The sequence below is a fragment of the Bradysia coprophila genome (assembly GCF_014529535.1).
Source record: "Bradysia coprophila strain Holo2 chromosome X unlocalized genomic scaffold, BU_Bcop_v1 contig_128, whole genome shotgun sequence".
NCBI classification, from domain to species: Eukaryota; Metazoa; Arthropoda; class Insecta; order Diptera; family Sciaridae; genus Bradysia; species Bradysia coprophila.
The window spans coordinates 5,712,823-5,729,188 of record NW_023503295.1 but is presented as its reverse complement, the minus strand read 5'-3'; the positions used below and the strand labels follow the sequence as shown (position 1 = coordinate 5,729,188).

General features: G+C 36.2%; 1 protein-coding gene and 1 long non-coding RNA gene across 2 annotated transcripts; both read right to left on the bottom strand.

Moving 5' to 3' along the window:
• Nucleotides 1-2,326: 2,326 nt before the first annotated feature.
• Nucleotides 2,327-4,259, bottom strand: LOC119067646. The gene is made up of 3 exons (XR_005085980.1): nt 4,107-4,259; nt 3,883-3,968; nt 2,327-2,519 (listed from the first exon to the last, which is right to left on the bottom strand). It is a non-coding gene; the product is annotated as an uncharacterized LOC119067646 (long non-coding RNA).
• Nucleotides 4,260-7,775: 3,516 nt separating this feature from the next.
• Nucleotides 7,776-13,840, bottom strand: LOC119067628. The gene is made up of 7 exons (XM_037170721.1): nt 13,771-13,840; nt 11,232-12,037; nt 11,059-11,171; nt 10,767-10,966; nt 8,276-10,695; nt 8,085-8,206; nt 7,776-8,022 (listed from the first exon to the last, which is right to left on the bottom strand). The coding sequence occupies exons 2-7, from the start codon at nt 11,809-11,811 to the stop codon at nt 7,900-7,902; spliced, it is 3,558 nt and encodes a 1,185-aa protein (XP_037026616.1). The 5' UTR covers nt 11,812-12,037; nt 13,771-13,840; the 3' UTR covers nt 7,776-7,899.
• Nucleotides 13,841-16,366: the final 2,526 nt, after the last annotated feature.

Sequence of the window (16,366 nt, the reverse complement as noted above, 5' to 3'; positions counted from 1 at the left end):
TTTTCATAATATTTTCATTGTGCATTTGTCAACAGATTTCAAAGTGACATTTTTGTGTATTAATTTAGCTTTTTGCCAGTTTCAATCGAGTTTTTGTGCAATTTTGCCCTTATTTATTCTAAATTTTGTGTATAATCAATTTCGGAAAACATTACACTCATTCGATGAGTAAATATAAATGTTTTTGGCCTTTAGTCTTAATATTTATGGGAATGTTAGAAAATTTATATATTTTGGGTCATCAGAAACGCATAACAATTTGTATACAGAAATTCTTAAGTTTTGTCCTATTTGGATCGTTTTTTCTCCAGTTTATCTTGGCACCGAGAATCTCAGAGATTTCGTGAATTTATCGGTTCTTATATACAGCACAAAGACTTTTATACAGCGTTAAAAGAGCGTAAAAACAGGGGAAAAACCAGTTAGTTTAACTGAGGTCGATGGGTGATATGTCAAAATTTTGTATGTAAAAAGGAAAAAAACCAGTTAATTCAACTGATCTCGATGTCAAAATTTCGACTCTCTTTTAACACTGTACGTGTACATTCTAAGTGAATAATGCTTGTGGCACAATTCAACTTAGTGATCATATCGTTTCAATCTTATTCTTAACCAAAATACGCAACACAGTAGCAACCAGTTATTTTTGATTTAATGCCACCACGAAAAAAGGCTGTTGGTCCAACCTCCTAATAATATACAACCATGGCAACCACAGCGGATCATACTGATACAGAGTGTGAGCTGTGTGGAATGTGTGGAATTCATTGAAAACGTGGAAATCATAAGATGGACAATTGAGATGTCGTTAACTGTAAATGTTTTTGTTTGAAATTTAAAAATCAAGTTTTCATTAACAAATAAAAAGCCAGATAATTGATAATTTAAAATTGTATTTGTAAGTATTCTGATTCTAAATGACAATTTCCGAACGGCAAGGTAAAATCCACTTTTACAGAATATCAGAGAATTTTCGTTTTAATTCTTATTTAACTATTTTCAACATAATATTGGAAATATTATTGCGTCTAGAATGATCTTCTCAAATTTTCACTTTCAGCTACATTCTCCACTGTCAGCTCTGCTTCAAGTATACCGTACGTTCTGATCGACAATGTTGAACATTGAAATGTGTCATCATTACAATATTTTTTAAAAGAAATTTTTATACATTTTTGATTGTTAATCGGAAACCACCAAACTGCTCTTTCTGCCAAATTGTTAACATAACTCCGACAGCGACAACAGTTATTTGAGTATACGTCGTGATGAATCGGTGATCGCTGATAAAAATCGTACTCCCAATGGCACTGTACAAACTTAATCCACTTTTTCGTTGTGCCTGGGTGCAATGTCTCTGCCTTTACCATGTCGTTCAAGAATCTGCTTAACTCAATATAATGTGTGACATTAATGTATACGTGACTAGGCAACTTTTCTGGAATTCCTTTACGTCCCGACGCTTTCATTCTTTTAATGCCGATGCAATCACCAATTTTCCTGTCAATAACGGCTCTGCGAACTGCACCATTCTCGAAGATTTCAGCAAGCTCATCCTAAAATAAAAAATTTATTTTGAAAAACATGAAAGCCCGATCTGTCTTTTTTACATATCTCTACCAATATACGACAATCCTCGAAGGGATGTACGACATTGGAAAGTAAGCAACCTCGAAGTTCCCTGCTGAACTGTAAAAGAGCGAAAAATGCGATCTTATGACGTCAAGTCCCTCTGGAGCACCAGCATCCTCTTCACAGATCGTGCTGTGAATAGTCATTTTTGGAAGCTTGTATTAGCCAAACTTTTTTATTCGTCGAATGTCGATAGTTCATGATGCCAGATCAAATAAAGTCAAACATAAAAATACTTTATAGAAATAGATAAAAATACTTACATTTGGTTTCACTAAATAATTACTCTGATCTTTTTGTTGCATTTTTTAAGTATCACTTTTTTCTGCTAGCGTCGTCTTTCACAGCAATTTCATTTGAAATGTCAATATTGTCAATTGACGTTTGACCGAAAAGATCCCAGAGAAGTGATAACAGATGGCGTTGCTGTCGCCACACTGGCTGTCCGGCGCAGCGTTATCTGTTACGGAACATTTAAAAAAACGGAACATTTAAAAAGGAATCAAATGTCAAAAGGTTTTGATGGTGTAGGAGAACCGAATTATAATTCTACGTTCACAACTCCCAAGGCTTAATTATTTTCATGCCAGTTTTATCGTTTAATTTGCAAAAAAACTCACTAAATGTAAACTAAAGTTCAAATTAAAGTCATCTGGACTGAGATACACCACCACCAAGCATACAATAACAATTCTGAGATTTCCATTTTTATTTTCGCAACATAATTTTTTATTAGTTCAAAATGTCAAATTTCAATGAATATCTTGAAGATGCAATACGTTATCCAACGCACACTTTATGTACGTGACCATTTTCATCTGTACGTGTTATACATTTCGGCTCGCTATCACAATGTTGGTCGCCCTTTCTGTCGATATAGCATGCTCCTGAAATAATTAATTGAAAATAAAGTTGAATTCACTGTCGTCGGTTTCAAGGTTCTGAAAGAACAGGTGATTTGTGTATGATTTTTCCTCAAAGCCAACACATTTTGACACAAAACGATAATTTCACGTTTTCCAGAAAGCACGCGGACACGAAGTTATCGTTCGAGTTGATCACGAAGGCGGTGATATTCAAATTTTGACAATTTACACAGGTTTTGTTAAACACACTCAGATTGTGTGAAATGTCATATTGATAAAGTAAAAAAAAATCCTAAAGTTTTTTTTATAGATCATTGTCATTATACGGTACAAATCAACGTAACCCCACTTAATTTTTCGTCAAACAGTCCTTAACCTCTTTGACGTTAACAGCGTTCAATTTACTGGTTCTTACATGAAAATCGTTAGTTCAATTCATTCGATATTTTTCGAAATGTCTGACAGCTGGAATCGTGTCTGACGTTTACATGGTCTGAAAATGATAATCTATAGAAAGTGTGTTTAACAAAACATGTATATTGTCAAAATTTGTATTTCACCCGTCTTCGTATCTTAACCTGTTCTTTCAGAGCCTTGGACTTTTTTTTCTCCGTTTAGCTCTTCGTTTATGTAACATTTCTATTTTTTTTTAGATCACTTTGCATTGTCTTGTAATTCCAACTGCCATGTAAACGGCTGTGAATTTAGCTTAAATATTCGGACGAAAAACTATTTTTTTATCTTTGAAACATTGTATTCTCCCTCGACTGCACCACCCTACCGCAATTACTCAAAAATTTCAAAAATAGTCCCTGCCAGAACGTACTCCCAAAATTTAAAAAATCAATCTGAAGAAGGGTTCAGAAGTTAGCATTTTCACTGGTACTAACAGAACACGAAGTAACGAAAGATTTTTCATATTGTTGTGAGTGCCGTGAGTGCGTTATTTAAATCGACCAATTTCAATACAACTTGCGTTACTTGAAAGATTTATAGTTCGGTCAACTGACAACCGATTTTCACAAATGCGCTGATCGTTAATAATAGACTAGGTTCATTTGGAACTAAATTGGAGAATTTCAAAATTTGCTGTATGGTCTACGACAAAACGTTTTTTTTTTATTTTAAATTTTTTCTCATAATTGGACTTGTGTCACGCCCTCTGGGCTAACGTGCGGGTATGATTGACATTGTATAAGTACAAGAATATTCACAAATTACATAAGGTGTTCGCTTTTGATAACCGCACATTTTCCCACTATGTCATTAAAACTTACTAATTTCACCCACTATCAAAATCTTGAACGGACTGGAATAATCGCGACCTTTCTATAGTATATACAAGTGAACTTGCATTGTACGATCTATAAATGAAGAACTGTACCTTCGATTTGTTGAACAGCAATGACTAAAACAATCGCAATTATCATTGCAACGACCAACCAAGATCTCGTACTGAATGCCATAGTCCTGCGTAGCGTGACTAATAAAATACAATTTTCGAATAAAACTAAATTGTTTGTTCATTTTCAAAGGCGTTATTTTTCTTTCGTTTCACTCAAAAAGCAGTTTTTCTAATTAACTAATGACATGCATGAATTTACTTACGAGCAAGTTTACTGTGGATGTGATAAGAGTTAGACCGCAACTTTTTAACTAAAACCTTTTGGCATTATATAATGTAATGTATGAGATCGAGTTGAAATTGCAGGTTATCATCACAATGACGTCAGCTAAGTGTTAGTTTTATCAACGGAGGCGAATTCAAAAGTCATCAATAACATGAGCTCGTACAGTAATTCTTCGTTAAGTTTAACCAGTGAATTTTGACAAGTCTATCACAGTGAAATTCACTCTTAAACAGGAAGGTTGCTGTATTCGCAATTAATACAAACAACACCAACAAGAAATAGTTGATCAATTGTTAGCAAGAAGTAGTTGGTCAGTCACTACCAAGAAGAAAGATGTCCCCAAAATTTCTTGCTGTTTTCCTAAAGATGTCTATTCGCAAAAGTTACTCTGTTTTTCAGCTGGTTAAGCTGTGCATAATTCGCACCGTAAGTGCGGTCGAAATTCAAAATGGAAAGTGCGGAGGGCTCGTTCAGGAACGAAAAATTCTTCACTCAGTGAAGGTTTGACGATTCGTTTAATGTTACACTGACAGTTGTCTGACGTTTGCCGTTCAGATACGATAGTGAACATTACGAGTTAAACTGATTGTGCACATGTGTTTTCTTTTGCATAACTTTTTATTTCAGGATTCGCGGCGGTTTTTAATTGAGCAAGAATAATATTTCTACATAAAGAAATTTAACATTTGGATTATTGGAGCTATCGATTGAAATTTTTTTTTTGTAATGAAAGCATCTTGTGAAGATGTGGAGGTGTACCGAACGATAAAATCCAATTTCGCCGTAACTCTACATGGCATGTATTCCTACTTTGTATTTCATTGATTGCTTCATGGGTTGGCCCGTTGGTGACCCGACGCATTTTTGAATGAAAGAACATAATTAAGTAGCAGAGACAATATTCCCCTACGAAAGTGTCTCTCACTACAAAATGAATCGTTCAATTTCACACAATCCGACGATCAAAGGCGAGCTGAAATTGCAGCTACAATCCTTTGGTATTTTGTCCCAAATTTAGATTAAACAACATGAAAATATTCACCAATCAGGTCAAAGTCGATTGCCGATTGGCCGATTTTGAGTTTCTGTGCTCATGCCAGTTTGATCATCACATAAAGTCGGAATGTTTTCTGTCATTTCCAAATCTCATGCAAAAAGATTAGTGCCAGGACTACTTTTACTTTTTCATTGAATCGTTTACTTAAAATTCAAATTGGTGTGAATTCATTTTAATTTTTGCTCTCATTTTAACGTTCATCTTGTATTCTTAAAAATCTATGCATGAAACCCAATTGAATCAAATATTTTTTAAATTTATCAGTGACCGCCTGGGACGCATTATCAAACGCCTATAAACTATTTATATTCTTGTTTAAAAAAAAAACGAAATCCAAAATGGCTCCAATTATCCAAAACCTTGAAAAAATAAGTAATAGAAACCACACTACACTCAACTTTCATTTCAAAATTCAATCAACGTAAACTTTTAATAATTCGGATACGATGTTGAATGCGATCAGTGGCATATGTAACTCTTCAAGCGAAATGGGCGTACGTTTCTCTTCTTTATTATTTGTGGCTGGAACAGAATTAGACAATAATTGAAATAAGGTTACCAACAGAGAAATATTGGACATTTTAAATTGATAAACAATCCAGAGTACAAGTACCGCAAGGCGTCAGAGCTCATTTACTCCGAGGGGTGAGTCACTTTTAGATTAAATGGATTAAATGGTATTAAATGGATTAAATGGAATAAAAATTGGATTAAATAGGAAAAAAGTTCATTTTACCAAATACTTTAAAAGTCTTAAAAATGGTTGATTTTGATCGAACCACGTACTACAAGTCATACTAGAACGTTAAAAAGCATAAAATTCCACTTTTAGATTTGGTGTAAAATGGATTAAATAAATTTAATACCATTTTTATCAAAAAAAAATTTTTCTATGTCTCACGAGTACTTAAACGCCGTGGGGATCGTGCGAATCTAATTTTCGTAATTAGTTTACAAATTTTTTAGGTGGGTGGCCTAATTATTTCGGTAAAACAAAAAAATTTTTTTTTGGATTAAATGGATTTAATGGATTAAATGGATTAAATGGAAGTGACTCACCCCTCGATTTACTCTCTCATTTTCGAAATGTCACTTAACTATACACACTTACTTACTATACTGTTAATATATCGGGATTCTGCAGTAGCTTTAACATTTTATTGTCCGATTCCAATGAAAAGAATGAACATCATCATGGCGTTATTATTTGGTTACTTTGTAAAGCTCTTGAACTAAATTTCCGCTCGCATTGGTGATGGTTTGATGTCATTGAAAATCACAAATTAATAACAAGTAAACTCTCAAGTCATAACTTTTATTGTTAATTTTGATGAAGCTTTAGAGAAATGGAAAATGTTGAACGAAGAACCTTCTTTGAAGACCTCTCGAAAACTAGGAGAATGATCCGCGCCTTCGACTTAGGATCACAATCACCAACTCGTCAAAATAAACATTTGAATACAGGTGAATAATATTTATTAACTCGTTTAGTGTAAAATAAAGAATCCAAAAAGAATGTATAATTGTGTTTGCGTTAGTAGATTGTACGACAGTATGACTCTTATGATAAATTCGTAAAATCCCAATCTTGTGATGCGCATTGATACGAATTGCATGTGTTGTAACCGATTTTTGTAATAATCATATTTACTTGATGCCGTCCCATATTTCTTACCTTTTGGAATTTCGTGTGCACCGAAATTATTAAAAGCAAAATTCACATTTAGTACCTAACGTTTATTTGTGTTAAATTGTTAATAGTTTCAACATATCTCTACATTCGAAATAAAGTATAAAACGAAGTGATCAGGAGAGTCAATATCTCGAATGTTATACATATTCTCGAAAAATGCAAACAAACAATGTTTACTAACACTCGTTGTAAATATTGTTTGTTTGTATTCTTCGAGGATATGTATAACATACTCAAAAATCACTATCTACTGATCACATCGTGTTATAATGTACTATTTATTTATTTAACGTACGGTTACATATCAAGCATATTTTAGTTTTGACCCTCACCGAGTGAACATCAAAATCATGAGCTTCGCTCGCTCGCTAAGAGTAAGGCTCTTAATTGTATTCCTATTGGTTTCTATGTGATGTTTTTGAATTTTGTAATTTGTGTCCATTAATTGATTAGAATTAACCGGATCGGTATTCATTAATGGACTGAAGTGCTGTTGGATGGCTAATCCTTCTTTTATTTTCCCCAGACCTTTGTTGATTTTGTGTCTTGCAATCACTGATTTGTGGTATACTCGGACGTTACCTTGATTGTCTTCTAATCTAATCTAAACTTTCGAGTGTCCAATGTATTTTCCATCGCATGAGTTGCATGGTACGGAATATACACCAGCCGATTGTTTGTTTTCTTTGTCCTTAATACCGTTGAGCATGTTTTGGACCTTTACACCAAGTGTAAACGTGACTTTCCAATGTAACCTGGTTCTGAGTTAACCTCTTATGCCTTGTTAGATACGTCTTCTATGAAAAATAAGAAAACCCAACCCAATGTTCATCCTTTTCTCTTTCTGTTTGTGCATCTTGAATTATGTTTTGATCGACTGTGTATGTTAGAATAGACTATGCTAATCCATTTAAACCAATGATACCATCTTAAAGGTCCCCTATAATGTTTGCTTCGACGCTAATTTATTTTACTGGAAACGTGCACAATTTTTTCGGTTCGGGTTCGGAATTAGCATTCCTATAAAATGAAGTCAAAGTTGAAGAAATCGGAACCATCGGACTGTAATTCTATGTTAGCGCCAAGGCCAAGTCCCTGATCAAAATCGTCGTCTATGTACAGGTCTTCAATGGAATGATTGTTCTGAAAAATAAGATTTAAAATGACTCGGAGAATTTAATTGATTGAAGAAAAATATCTTTTACCTGATCTACTTGCACACGAACACGATAGCGCCTCTGAGGTGTTCCTTGGCTGTTTGTCACTGGCGACGATAACGAATGATCAGTTACGTCGAATGATCTGTCAGCATCCGAGTCGCATGTTGCTATGAGGGGAACATAATGGATTAACAATAAATTAGAAATTTTTTTAAAAATACAATCTGATAACTTACAAGCTCTTAATTCATCTGCCGACATTTTTGTTGTGCCTGTGCAATCCTTGTTAGCATATTTCGTTTGACCATGACATGATCCATCTTTTGTTATTTCCGCAGTAGGACTCAATAATCCTTTTCGGCTGGCACACGTAGTGTGATAAGCTCCAATCATCTCCACAATTTTAGGTCGGTCTGCATCGTCTAATTCTGCCGATCTTCGACGTGGTTGACTCGTATTTGATGTAATTTCAGGAGACTGTTTTTGACGAGCCGAGGTCATTTGATTAAATACGTGAATCTGTTTATCTAAGGCAACACCTGGCACAATACTTTCACTCTCAACAGGCCGCCTGATTACTGTTGGTGTTTCAGTGACCCTTACGGCATTTGATTGGGTGCCGATTACGTACTTTGATATGCTTTTCACAAATTCTGTTGCTACTCGCAACGGTGGCGATGGTTTCGTAGTCAGGCCGCTGTGCTTCTCAAATTGCAAAATTCTGTCGCGTACCGATGGCCATCTCGAAGCACCAGCTTTGGTATTTTCTGCTGCATCATGTGAACCTTTAGAATGGCTGGTTATGACGGGCTGATCAACATTTGACAATGGATATTCTCTTTGGGACATTCGTAAAGTGCCGCAATTGGGCACTAATGTGGAAGGTGCTATATCGTCCAATTCGACTAATTCTTTGAAACTCGAATCTTTAATGGGATAATTGGCTGAGTAATTTACGTCGATGTCGTCTACTCTGCGATTGTTGCTAACTTTAGTATTTGATGTACGGGGTGTGTTGCATGACGTTTTCGTGTTCGAATCAAAAAATTTAATTTTTGACATAACCAGAGAGCTTTTCTTTGGTGAGGCAATATTGTGTACGATACGTATGCTAACGTTCAATTGATTACTATCGTTCAATCGCTGTGATTGATCGTGGTTTTCAGTCAACAGTTCGTCGATGTCCTCATTCGCTGATTTCAAACGTTTAGTTGATAACCCGGAATTGAGTCGGATTTCGTTTTTCCAGGCACTGGGAGAATTTAAAAATGAATTTTCTCCAAAGTTATTCTCCGACGAGTCCAGGTTACCACTACCTCTGTCTGCCGGTTTTTCTTCCAACATTTTTGATTCAAATTCATTTTCCTCGGATGACAACGCTGCTACGATTGAATTGAACTTGCTTTCACTATCCTCTTTGGATTGATTAAGACAAATTTCACTAGCTATTGCTTCAATCTGTTTGCTTAGTTGAGAATGAGATAATAAACTTTCACATTCGTCACTGAGTACCGCTTCCCTGGAATCCTTGAACAATTGCCGAAAAGTGTTTTTCTTGAAGAATTTTTGTGTAGACTTCCTTCGCTTCGTCTTCGTGCTGGTTACTTCGTTTTGGTGTAAGTGTTGATTGAATTCCGTAGAATTGGGAGAAAATATTGAACTTGTCGATAAGCTCATATTTATTGGATGCTCCTCTGGAACCATATTTATGTGTAGGTTCTCATTCTGATGATGATGGTGGTGGGAGTCATCTTCACTGGTATCGGTCCGTCCTACGTGTGGTTCCTGGTCCTTCTTATCAGACTGAATTTTAAACTGGATGTTCTCCAGCATTGTGATCAATTGTTGTACATCGATTGTTCGTTTTTCAGGAGTTAACGCTAAGCCAATCTTAAACATGTCCATGAACGGCTGGCACTTTTCCCGTTCAAAAAACGGCAAACTCAGATTGTTCGATTGGATCTTTCTTTCCATATCCACTTGACTATACACAACGAAGGGCACGCAATTGTTCAGCATTTCCCATAGCAGTAGACACAGCGAGTAGATGTCAGCCTTTTGTGTTGGAAAGACAAACCGCTCTTTCGTGGTTAAAAGTTCTGGTGCTTGAAAATTGTGCAGCGACAGATGTTGACGGTAGGTGGTGTCATAGCTTAGATGTCTGGACATCTTACTCAAATGCTTCGGCTGTGTATTGGGAGAACATTTCAGCGTTGGCAACAGTTTTGACATTTGCCTGTACTGATCCCACATCGAAGCAGTCTCATCTTCTGCCCGTGCATCGTCGCATCGGCTGTTCAGTGTTGACAATTTATGGCGATATTCGGTCATAAGCTCCATTCGCGTCCGAGCAAAATCGACCTCCGTCGTAAGTTCAAACGATGAAAGTTTCACGCACCACGTATTTTCTCGTACAAGGACATTGTGGCTGGAGATGTTCGAATGGATGTAGCCACACTCGTGGAGATACAAGGCAGCACTAGCGATTTGTTGAACAACCGATATGGACTGACCTACCGACATTGTTGTGTCCATTTCATGAATGGAATAGTTCAGTGTGTAATCGACGGGCTCCAGTACCAGTGTCATGTGTACCAATGATTTCTGATGGTAGCTAGCTGCCATCAAAAGAATGATGTTTGAATGTTTCACGTTGCTGTTGAGAAAAACCAAAATAATGAGAAATTTTCATATTCCAATACCGAAGCGTATGGGATGGACATTTACTTTAAAATATCGTAGTCTCGTTCAATCGCCTCTTCAGCTAGTACTGCGGATACTGAGTCAGGTGAACAACATTTTCTCAGCGATACCGGTGTCTTACGGAAGTATCCCGACGAAAAATGCACTGGTAATGCAATGGTGTTCCTTAGAACACTTCGCTTCGGTTGGATTTCTCTTGGTTGGCAATTAATGACATTAACGTTCTAAAAATAAATATTCATGGAATTATGTCGTGGATCTTGGATCGAAATCAGTCATACAAACAGCGAAACAATAAATAAATATTTGAACTTGCCATGTCTACAGTCGGTTCCGCTGCAGCTAAAATTCTTTGTGATATATTTTGGCTCCATCGTTCTAGCTCATCGAGTTCCGATATAATGTCCTTTGTGCCGTCGATTCTTTTACCTGGAATGGAACTCTGTTTGATTTCTATGGAAACCAATTTGTGTGACTAGTTCGTCTTACCTCTCTGATATAATGGCCTCGAACCGATGGATTGAACTGAATCTGTTATTGTGACCGGACTAACAAAATCCACAAATTCATTGAGTGCATTATCGTTACCAACATCATAGATACCGTTAATGGATGATTTGAGAACACTGTTTGGGACTGCACGTTCAACCACATCATCACGTTTGGTAATATTTTGCCGGTACAATTGACTCTGAACGTTTTGCTCAGCCTTTGCAGACGCATTTAGATCATCTGATAGAGCTGGTGCATCAAGTTCGTATGCACAAGCTCGATACGTTGAGTGGTTTTTCTTTCCCGAGTTCGGTCGAATGAATTTGAGAAACTTTCGTAAACTCTTTGGTTGACTGGAATGTTTTACATTCTCTCGTACCGGCGAGGTACTCCAAATTGTTTTCGGAATTGGATGGGAATTGTTTCGTTGAAATTTGATGGATGGAGCTTTCATGGGTGCTCCACAAACAGTATTGTTCAAGCGATTATCATTCTCGGTAATTGCGTTGTTATTGGCCGATGCATAGGCCTTTTTTCCACTTCGATTTAACGATTTGTTTAAAAAGGAACGAGACATTCTGAATAAATGTTCCAATTAGTCTGACGATGATTTCACTTAAGTTGCTCGCTATTTTTATAAACAGTCTAGTAGGTTACTTCGTCTCTATTATTTTATCTCTATATTTCGACGACTTCTTTCTTCCTCATCCGTATAATCACCGAAATTCTTCGTTGTTTTATATCTTTTGTCGTAGACGATTCTTAGACTTGCAAAACCCCACACGTTTCAGCGCTATGGATTCCTGGGAAAGAAAATTTTAACTTTTAGTTTCACTGAAGCTCAATCGTAGTCAAAAACAAAAACTCATTATTAACAACATTATTTGGTTGGTCATTAATTAATCGCTATTACTTATAAGGCCCCGATTACAATCAGATTGGCCTGAAGTTACCAGACCTGAAATAAAACAGTTTGGATCAAGGTTCAACCTAAACTCTTCTTATTTAATTCAGGCTTCTCGTTTCAGATTCACTCCTGTTCCGAGCGGTATTAATAGGTCCAAGACTTGAAAACAGAACCAAAATGTTCCCTATGATAAGGCAGGTCAGTTCATTTTTATTGTTCACATTTGTACCGACAATGCATTACCGACGCTTGGCGATAAACGTTTTTCGTTAATATTTCGCTCGAATATTTTCATTTGCCGCAATGCCACATAAAATAGTTTGTAAATGTCTTTTCACTAAATAATTATTTATTCCGCTAAATTCGAAACATGAATTGAATAATTCGCGAAAAACTTTATATTTTTCCATACAAATTATCAGTTTAATCCCCGACAGAATACTTGAAATTCACGCCGCAGGTGCGGTCGAAATTCAAAATCTTTCCCACGCCAGTCTTTCTAACGCAGCGTCATTTTCAAACAAGGATGCGTTCGGATGTGTTTTTCGGTTCACTTTTTCATCCGCTCGTGCACTTGAAATTCAAATTGTAGGTAGTACATATACGGCGTGAATGTCGGTAAAATGTAAACAATGGAAATGGACTTGCCCTATTTAATCGCCGATTTCGTTCGTTTCAGTTTCATAACACTGATTAATATAATTGTACGAGCGTTGGGCAGCTAATGCTCAAAACAAACGAGGCATTGAAAACGTGTTTTGGTTCTAGTTTTCATTGACAGATGCAGCAATCGCGATTTTGAATAGAAAAAGTTCTAACTTCATTTGACAGTTTCGAAAATTTCGTCATGAAAAATAGAACCAAAACACGTTTTGAATGCCTCGTTTGTTTTAAGCATAACGATGTCATTAGAAGATACATACGAAAAGGTCCGCTTCTGGTGTGCGAATTGCAAAAAATCAGTCACGCCGTAGAAGGAAGGCAGTACTTCGAGGCACGTAAAGATTTCGATTAATTCGACAAAGCAAAGCCACATTGACAATTCTGAGGTAGCCACAACAAATATAATAAATTATCGGAAACCGAATGCTGATAAGAGGTAAAAACTACATCAAAAATATTGACGCCGGCGTCCGTCCTTTTTCATTCAAAGTAGCACAAGGCGAGATTAACACCATTCACATTGACTGCTAAAGAAGAGTCAAAGAACAACAAATCAAAATATCGTCTCAGAATCAAATATTTTCAACCAGAAGTCGACCATTTTTTATTTTTGTTTTATAGATTTATTCGTTCTGACAGACAGATTTGACAATTCTATTTTTTTTTAAGTTTCATTCAAACCTGCTTATCATCAGATTTAACAATAAAAAATTCAGCTATTGAAATCTGGCCGTCAAAGCGCAATGAATGATGTCTTACATTTCAACACAATTTAATGTGAAATGCTTGGAGACGCTAGATTACCATCACAGGCTTGGATAAATAATTTTTTTGCAACATTTGTCGAACCTAACAATCATTTTGTTACAAAGAATATACGACACGTTAATTATCAATAATTGATCGTGACAGGATCAATAACAATTGTAACATTAATTCTAATAACAAAAAGTAAACGTGACTCACCAGAAATAGACGATAACGTTGTTTTACTGACGCTCAAACTGAATATGTCTGCTCTTGATCAAGGTGTATACTAGACTGACGCCAGCACTCAGAGACAATGAGTAGACGTCAAAAGAGATGTTATCCGTACAGGTGTCAATGCTCTTTCGTTTATGTTTGACACTTATTAGTTCGAATCACATTTGCCCTTGACCGTCGTAATGGTTAATGGCACCTCGAACACGATTATAGACCATCTTCAAGATACGGTTCTTTCAGACGTAACCTCACTTAAGTTTCGTTAAACGTTTTGTTCAATCATTGATTTGTATGAGAGAGTTTTAACGTGGATGGCATTTCTAAACGTCTATGGCATTTCTTAACGTTTATGGCATTTCAAACGGCCTTGAAAATGATCTATTATGACGCAGAAATTTGCATATGACAAACTGGCAGGAAGTTTCGAATTATTTTATGTAAGTTTTTCAAATTTTCCACTGTCAAGGTCCGACAGCAAGACAGAGCTGCCTTGTCCTACAGCCATTTTGATATTTTTCTTTTCTCATTGTCAACTCCTGCTGGCGATTGATTCATTGTTCCATTTGCAGTAGTTTCGATGAAAACAAGAACCGTTCTTATTTCACACTTTACGATTAAGGACCATTCAAGAAGACGATTCTCAAATTTCATCGTCGAGATGCTTCCAAACGCTTAAATATATAAGACCATATTTACCCTGAAATTACCTTTCTAGAGTCTAGTATTTAAGGAGCAAAATACGCCGAACGTTTACAATCCACGCATTTAGTGGTATGGTTTGTAGCGCTGCATAAAAAAGCGGTCGAATCCGATATTTTGAATTTTTGTATGGGAAATGTTGAGTAAAAATTTTCTTCTAATTATTTTACCCAAATGAGTATGTCAATCGATAAAACTCCATAAAAGATTCAAACCTAGCAAAATCTGTCTCTTATTCTATAAAAACAGCGGAGATATCAACCTTTGATTGTGAATTCCCATACAAAAATTCAAAATATCGGATTCGACCGCTTTTTTATGCAGCGCTACAAAGCATACCACTAAACGCGTGGATTTAGTTCTTTAACATATAATATATAACATTTAAGTGATCAAGGGACAAGTCAAGCAAATTAGAAATAATCAATCGTTGGGTTGGTACAACAATCATTGGATTGGTGCGACAATCATTGGATTGGTACGACACTCATTGGATTGGTACGACAATCATTGGATTGGTACAACAAGCAGTCGAGATGGTACAGCAATAAATTGGTACAGCAATCAGTGGATTGGTACAACAATCGTTGGATTGGTACATTACAATCAAACGAAAAAGTATCGTTGGTAGGGGTGGTACAGTATTATTTGGCAGAACAAACGAATGGTCATACGCATCGAATGGTCATAGGCATCGTCATTGGCAATATAAAAAAGAAAACATAGCTAACGCCGACCCGTACGAAACACCTATTCGTATCAAAAGCCTTTAATGTGAAACTCTTCATTTCTCTTACTTCATTTTCTTCTCTGCTGAAAAACTATTCTCCCTTTAAAATCACTTACATTATCCACTCTTTGCCTTGTTATCATATACAACTAAATTGCCGGAGGCAATATAGACAGCCCCGTACGAAGACAAATTTCATAAATTCCTATTTAAACAGCTATATACCGCTATATTTAACTATATTTCACTATAAATAAACATTTCACAGATAAATATATGCTATTATATAGCTCTATATGCCTGTATATAGCTCAATATAGCTGTATATAGGTATATATAGATGTCCGTATATGGAATCCCTGAAACCCCACACACATAACAAATTATTTCCATGTTAACAGAAACTCTCTAAGTATCATTTTTCCCAAGATATTTCTATTTTACTAAAATCCAATATGGCCGCCGGCGGCCATTTTGTTAGGAGACCGGAAATAGTACCGACGCTTTACATTCGTTAATACCTTTCAAACAAAAAAAAAATCATGAAATTCGGTCAAAATTTACTCGAGATATTGTCAAAATACACCACGTTCACTGTACTTCCGAGTAGCCAGATAAGAGCTCACTCCAAGAGACCTAGCTCACGCTCCGGAGAACATAATTTCATAAAAAATTTTTTCCCTGATTGGTACGGTCAATACCTATCTAATAAAGCTAAAACAGACGAAATATGTTCAAATGTGGCCGACCTACAAGCAAAAACTGCTTGCCGCCCTGTGCCTGTTCCACACCAAGGGGTCTAACTCACGAGTCAGTCATCCGATTTCCATAAACTTTTTTTTTGTCGATCGGTATTGTAAATACCTTTTATTTGACGTATCACTTACAAGTTTAACGTTTAAATGTCCGGAGATATCGTCGAAAAACCGTAAAGCACTTATTGGGCCACAGCTCGGGAGGGGTCGATCCAAAATCACTCATCTTCGAACTTAGCCTGTCTTTTGACATTACCAAACGGGAAAAAAAAGAATTTTCAAAATCGGATGCGTTTTACTCAAGTTATCGTGCAGACAGACGGACAGACGGACAGACGGACATTTTTTTTTTCGCGGATTTGGCATCTCTAGACAACCACAATAGGTTTCCCCT

Excerpts from the sequence above, each read along its gene's own strand:
- LOC119067628 (XM_037170721.1), bottom strand. The coding sequence starts at position 11,811 with ATGTCTCGTTCCTTTTTAAACAAATCGTTAAATCGAAGTGGAAAAAAG. Across the intron at positions 10,696-10,766 it reads CGAGACTACGATATTTTAAA|CAACGTGAAACATTCAAACA; the intron begins GTAAATGTCCAT and ends TTTTCTCAACAG. Across the intron at positions 8,207-8,275 it reads GGCAGATGAATTAAGAGCTT|CAACATGCGACTCGGATGCT; the intron begins GTAAGTTATCAG and ends TTCCCCTCATAG.